This window comes from Nomascus leucogenys, unplaced genomic scaffold (assembly GCF_006542625.1).
Source record: "Nomascus leucogenys isolate Asia unplaced genomic scaffold, Asia_NLE_v1 001230F_46885_qpd_obj, whole genome shotgun sequence".
Lineage (NCBI taxonomy): Eukaryota > Metazoa > Chordata > Mammalia > Primates > Hylobatidae > Nomascus > Nomascus leucogenys.
In genome coordinates this window covers 34,031-41,138 of record NW_022096224.1, presented here as the reverse complement: position 1 = coordinate 41,138, position 7,108 = coordinate 34,031, and the positions used below count along the sequence as shown (strand labels likewise).

Sequence of the window (7,108 nt, the reverse complement as noted above, 5' to 3'; positions counted from 1 at the left end):
CTGTACACCTGGCTCTGCCTTTTAGATAGCAGTAGCAAATTAGTGAAAGTATTAAGAGTCTCTAATAAGCAGAAATAATGGCATAAGCTGTCTCTTTCTCTGTCTCCTCTCTCTCTCTGCCTCGGCTGCCAGGCAGGGAAGGGCCCCCTGTCCAGTGGACACGTGACCCACGTGGCCTTATCTATCATTGGAGATGGCTCACTCTCCTTATCCTGCCCCTTTGTCTTGTATCCAATAAATATCAGTGCAGCCTGGCATTCGGGGCCACTACCGGTCTCTGCGACTTGGTGGCAGTGGTCCCCCGGGCCCAGCTGCCTTTTCTTTTATCTCTTTGTCTTGTGTCTTTATTTCTACACTCTCATCTCTGCACACGGGGAGAGACCCACCGACCCTGTGGGGCTGGACCCTACACCCAGGAGGTGGAGGTTGCAGTGAGCGGAGATCGCACCAGTGCACTCCAGCCGGGGCAACAGAGTGAGAATCTGTCTCCAAACACGTACACACACACACACACACACACACACACACACACACACACACAATAAGGAAACAATCAGTGTTCATCAATGAATAAATGGATAAGCCCAATGTGGCATATACATACAATGGAATACTATTCAGCCTTAAAAAGCAAAAAAAAAGTTCAGACACTACAATATGGATGACCCTTAGGGATATTATGCTAGATGCAATAAGCCAGTTACACACAAAAAATACTGTATGATTCCACTTACACAAGGTACTTAGCATAGTCAAAATCATAGAGACAGAAAGTAAAATGGTGGTCTCCAGGGGAGGGGTGGAGAGGGGATTGGAAGTTACTGTTTAATAGGTATCTATTTTTTGTTTTATGAGATGAAAAGAGTTATGGAGATAGATGGTAGTGATGGTTTACAACATTTTAAATATCTTTAATATCACTAGGCTGTACACTTAGAAAAGGTTAAGGCTGGGTGAGGTGGCTCACATCTGTGATCCCAGTACTTTGGGAGGCCAAGGTGGGAGGATCACTTGAACCCAGAAGTTCCAGACCAGCCTGAGAAACATGGTCAGACTTCTTCTCTACAAAAATAAAAAAATTAGCTGGTTATGGTGGCATGTGCCTGTAGTCTCAGCTACTCAGGAGGCTGAAGCGGGAGAATCCCTTGAACCTGGGAGGCAGGGGTTTCAGTGAGCTGAGATCATGCCACTGCACTCCAGCCTGGATGACAGATCGAGGCTCCATCTCAACAACAACAAAAAGGTTTGGCTCCTATCCTGCCTTCTTTGGAAAGCCATTCCTCATCATCTTACAAAGTACTCTAACCTTGCGATACATTGCAGGAGTTTGTTGGTTATTTGTTATAAGCTATATGTGGCCTTGTGATGTTTCTGTGATTCTCACCTTACCCTGTTATGTAAATCCAGGAGTCACTCTTGATTCCAATTCCATCCAATCCATTTACTTCAGTTTTATGCCCATGCAGGATTTCCTGGGAAAAAAATTAAGAGGATTTGGTTTTGAAATAATCTTAATTTTTAAATTTTACAATAAGACACAGATACAAAAAAAAAAAAAACCCACACAAAACATGAGAACTGCCGGGCCATGGTGGCTCACACCTGAAATCCCAGCACTTTGGGAGGCAGAGGTGGGCAGATCACCTGAGGTCAGGTGTTCGAGACCAGCCGGGCGCGGTGGCAGGCACCTGTAGTCCCAGCTACTCGGAGAGGCTGGGGCAGGAGAATGGCGTGAACCCGGGAGGCAGAGCTTGCAGTGAGCTGAGATGGCACCACTGCACTCCAGCCTGGGCAACAGAGTGAGACTCCATCTCAAAAAAAAAAAAAATACAAAAATTAGCTGGATGCAGTGGAAGGTGCCTGTAATCCCAGCTACTCGGGAGGCTGAGGCAGGAGAATCACTTGAACTTGGGAAGCAGAGGTTGCAGTGAGCCCAAGATTGCACCAGTGTCCCCCAGTCTGGGATACAGAGTGAGACTCCAGCTCAAAAAAAAACAAAAAGAAAAGAAAAAAGACAAGGTTTCCCTCTGTTGCCCAGACCAGAGTGCAGTGGCACGGTCACAGCTCACCACACCCTTGAACTCCCAGGCTCAACTGATTATCCTGCCTCAGCAGCTGGGACTACCGGCACGCATCACCATGCCTGGCGAAGTTTTTAATTTTTTGTGGTGATGGTCTCGCTATGTTGCCCAGGCCGGTCTTGAACTCCTGGCCTGAAGTGATCCTCCTATCAAATCCTCCTTACAAAGAGCTGGGACGACAGGCGTGAGCCACCGTGCCTGGCCCCTCGAAGCTGCCTGTTCCTTGAGCACGATGTCTAGGAAGGGGAGATGGAGTGAGAGCAGCACCGTGGGGAAGGGACAGGATTGCCACCCTGAGCTGTGTGACGCTAGGCCAGACCCCTCTTCTCCAAGTGAGATCAACCACATGGGTGATTTAGGGAGCCCGTGCCCGCTCACACAGCCTGGATTTCAGCTTTGTAGGTGGATGGGAACCTGTGAGGGTTTAGAGATGCTGGGAGAACCTTTTTCCTGGGAGAGCTTTCCAAACAGTGAACAAACAGAGCCACCCTGGGCCCCGGTGAGGGAGGATCCTACCAGAAGCCCTCACCACTGTCTCGCTCCATGCGGTGGTGACGGTGATGTCATCGACATAGATGGCGGGTGTCGTGTATAGAAGCAGAGACCGCTGCAGTCCCGCGTAGTTGAAGAAGTCAAAGTAACCCTTGGGATACCTAGGGCGGGAGGACTGTGGTTCGCTGGGCCCTTGCCATGGGTCTTTTGACCTCAGCTCACATGCCTCCCCAGATCCAGGGCCTCCTCTCTGCGAAGGCCACCCTGTCCCTAACAGGAAGACCACAGGGTGGGGCGGGAAGGTGGGTGCGTGCAGTGGAGGCAGGATGGTCCCCATTTGGAGGTGTCGGACGGATGGTCCCTGGTGACAGGGCTGGGGGGTGAGCGTGTTGTTGACGGCGACAGTGATGCAGGGGCGGGAGGGCAGGGGCCCCACCTGAAACAGGCTGCTGATGTCAGCCTCAAAGGGGAGGTAGCCCCCTTCATGCTCTAGCACATTAACCCCATTCACCCACTGCAGACATGGGAAATATGGGGAGGGGGTGGCAGGTCGGGACATGAGGAGGGGCTCTGCTATCAGGCACTCCCTCACATAACCTGCAGCATGGGGAGCAGGGGCCTGCCAGCCAGACGGGAAGAATGACATCCCAATGGGGTACTTCAGGCCACCTATCCCCCTACACAGGGCACAGCCCCCAGGGCAGGGTAAGGCCCCCCACCGTCCCACCCCAGGAGACAGGCTGTGGGTGGCAGCTGAGAGTCCCATGCTGTTTAGCAGCTGTGCCCACCCACCCGCCCTGCCTGCTCCTGGCCACACTGACCACGATGGCATGGAGGATGGCACTGCCAATCCTCAGCACCACTCCTGTGCGCAGGTCCTGGATCCATCGCTCCAGCAGGGTCACCTCCCATTCATACCACACCCAGCTGACAAAATGCCGCAGCCGCCAGCCCTGGCCGATGTCGTTGAAGCTGGAGGGAACCAGCATGTCCAAGGTGGGGCCCAACTGCGAAGAGAAGGGCCGGGCTCAGCTCCTAGGCCCCCAAAGGGATCCGGGACCAGTGTACTGCACAGCCGCGCCCCCAGGCCTAGGGCAGGCCCTGATACACAGAAGGGACTCCTGGCGGAAAAGACAGATAACTTGCTGATGACAGGTCAACTGCCAGGGCAGTTTGTGCACCTGGGCCAGTGGGGCCAGGAGTTCCTCCTCGAAGTGGAGGGGACCCAGTATCTCCCAAGACAGGGGTGAGCCCAGGGGCACATCCCAGCACGAGGCAAGAAGGTTCAGACCTGTGACTAAGAGGCAAATGACCTACTGCCTGTCACAGAGAGGAAAGCCTGTCACAGAGAGGAAAGAGGGGTTGGGGGGCTTTGCTTAGGACACTGTGAGTGGGGTACACACTGGCACCCAGCCCTCTTCTCTCTTTCTCCTGTACTGAATGCCGTAAAGTCAGAAAAAGAGGACGTAGGCTGGGTGCGGTGGTTCACACCTTTCATCCCAGCACTTTGGGAGGCGGAGGCAGGCAGATCACAAGGTCAGAAGTTCGAGACCAGCCTGGCCAATATGGTGAAACCCCATCTCTACTAAAAATACAAAAATTAGCTGGGTGTGGTGGCGGGCGCCTGTAGTCCCAGCTACTCGGGAGGCTGAAGCAGGAGAATCGCTTGAACCCAGGAGGTGGAGGCTGCAGTGAACCAAGATCGTGCCATTGCACTCCAGCCTGGGTGACAGAGGGAGACTCTGTCTCAAAAAAAAAAAAGAGAAAAGAAAAAGAAAAACGAGGATGTAGACCAGGCAAACGCAGCCCAGACCTCACCAGATCCCACTTCTCTGCTGACCACATCCAAGTCAGGAGGGGAACAGGGGTGGTGTCCTTGGCCTGATGTCACATTCTGTCCTCTATCTGAACCGTGAAAACCAAGGTACCTTCCCACCTCGGCAGAGCTGACCTCAGAATGTCTAAACTGTCCCCTCCTCCCGATCCCCAGGCCCAGCTCTGGGTAGCGCCTGCCGCTCAGGCCTGACAAGTGTCTGGGTGGCTCATGCCTGTAATTAGTGCTTTGGGAGGTCAACGTGGGAGGACGGCTTGAGGACAGGAGTTCGAGACCAGCCTGGGTCACATAGTGAGACCCAATACCTTAAAAAAAAAAAATTGATTTTGTTTTTGTTTTGAGAGGAGTCTGACTCTGTCGCCCAGGCTGGAGTGCAGTGGCGCGATCTCGGCTCACTGCAACCTCCGCCTCCCTGGTTCAAGCAATTCTCCTGCCTCAGCCTCCCAAGTAGCTGGGATTATAGGCGCTCAGCACCACGCCCTGCTAATTTTTGTATTTTCAGTAGAGATGGGGTTTCACCACGTTGGCCAGACTGGTCTTGAACTCCTGGCCTCAGGTGATTGGCCCGCCTCGGTCTCCCAAAGTGCTGGGATTACAGGCATGAGCCACCGAGCGCGACCAAGTTTTTTTTTTTTTTTTTTTTTAATTAGCTAGGTGTGGTGGCCCCAGATAACTTGCAAGGCTGGGGCGGGAGAATCGCTTAAGCTCAGAAGTTAAGATTGCGCCACACTCCGCTCCAACCTGTGCGGCTGGGCCAAACCGAGTCTCAAAAACGTTTCAAAAATTAAAAATAAACATTAAAAAGAAGGACACTGCCCGGACTCAGCCTTCCCCTCCGGACGGGGCTCGACAGGAGCGCTTCCTCCTCCTCCTGTCTCCTCCGCCCCGGTCCTCCCGGGTCCCCCTGGTCCCCCAGTCCTCCAACCCCGCGCCCCCAAGCCCGCTGACCTTTAACCTCCTCCGGGTCCCCGGCTCCGGGCGCTCAGGTGAAGGAGGCTGCAGGGCGCCTGGGCTTACCCCATTCCCACCGCCGGGCTTCCGGGCGCCACCCGCAACGGTCGTCGGTACCTCTGCTCCAAGTCCCGGCGTCGGTTGTCGGAGAAGTCGGCGCGGAAGCTCCAGAGGCCGTCCAGCTCCCTGCGCTCCCACGACGGGCTCCCCGGGGGCTACAGCATCCCGCCCGGCAGCGCCAGTGTGCAGGCACACAACAGCGGCCCGAGAGCCGCGCAGGCCACCGCCGTCCCCCAGGTCAGGCTTCCCGCTCCCCGTCTCGGCCTCCGTCTGCGGGGAAAAGAGCGGCGCGGGAGCAGTCTTGCGGTCGAGTTGCGTGACGAGCGTGAGGTTGTCCGCGCCATATTTGTTGAGGGCGAGTGCCAGGCCTGGAGGGGCGGGGCGGCGCCAGGTGCTGCCCAGTGGGGGCCTCTGGCTGGAACCCTGGGCTAGGCCTTACGGGAAGCGGGACCCCCACACTCAGCGCCAGCCAAGAATGGCGTCGTCTGGCTCCCCATCCCAGCACAGGCTGGACGATCCAGGGCCACAGGCCAGGACAGAACCCCTGAGATTGGTGGGATCCCCGTTTCTTCAAGGGGACACCTCCACTTGCTTTCCCCAGCAGGGATTGGAGCAGGCCCCAGCGGAGCCTCTTCCATGACTGCTGGATGCAGCCTCTTGCAGGGACGCACATCCTTGGGAGGCGGCCGTAGCCTTGACCCTGGGACTCTGGAACCTCGACCCTAACCAAGGGGCCAGAAGCTCCCTCTTGGCGTTGAAGACTCATGAAGATGCAGGAAGACAGGCCAAGTGCAGTGGCTCACGCCTGTAATCCCAGCACTTTGGGAGGCTGAGGTGGGTGGATCACTTGAGGCCAGGAGTTCGAGACCAGCCTGGCCAACATGGCGAAACCCCATCTCTACTAAAAATAAAAGAAAAATAATAATAAATAAATAAAGGAGCCGGCGTGGTAGCAGGCACCTGTAATCCCAGCTACTCCGCAGGCTGAGGCTGAAGAATTGCTTGAACCCGGGAGGCGAAGGTTGCAATGAGCCGAGGTCACACCACTGCACTCCAGTCTGGGCGACAGAGAGAGAATCTATCTCAAAAAAATAAATAAATAAATTGCAGGGAGAGGGTGCCCTGCGAGACCCCACTTTACTCCAGTAGGGAAGGCAGTGTGTGGAAGGGTAGAGGAAGATCTGGAGACAGTAAAAAAGACATAGGTTTATTGAGGGGACTTTCACACAGGTGTAGTGGCTGTGGCTGGACATGAGAACCACTACCATTTGTAAAAAGCATGCAGCTTCTATAAATTTTCACCTAGCATCCCTGACCAGTTACCGGTGGAAGGTATCTGAGTTCCCGGTGGTGAATCCACACACATCTGTAACAACCTCAATTCTTGCCTCCTCAGAAGAAAGAATTTGACTGAGGGTCATAAGGCAGAAACCAGACAGAGGCAAGTTGCAGAGTAGGAGTAAAAGTTTATTAAAAAGCAGGCCGGGGCCGGGCATGGTGGCTCATGCCTGTAATCCCAGCACTTTGGGAGGCTGAGCCAGGTGGATCATCTGAGATCAGGAGTTCAACATCAGCCTGGCCAACATGGTGAAAACATGTCTCTACTAAAAATACAAAAATTAGCTGGGTGTGATGGTGAGCGCCTGTAATCTCAGCTACTCAGGAGGCTGAGGCAGGAGAATCTTTTGAA

At 54.3% G+C, this 7,108-nt stretch overlaps 1 protein-coding gene across 1 annotated transcript; it reads right to left on the bottom strand.

Moving 5' to 3' along the window:
• Positions 1–1,389: 1,389 nt before the first annotated feature.
• LOC115833858 lies at positions 1,390–6,184 on the bottom strand (the record flags this gene model as incomplete). Its single annotated transcript, XM_030808673.1, has 4 exons — positions 6,001–6,184; positions 5,356–5,852; positions 3,395–3,580; positions 1,390–1,472 (listed from the first exon to the last, which is right to left on the bottom strand). Coding segments are annotated over exons 1-4 (950 nt in total), but the record flags the coding sequence as incomplete, so codon positions are not given.
• Between the last annotated feature and the right edge of the window lie 924 nt (positions 6,185–7,108).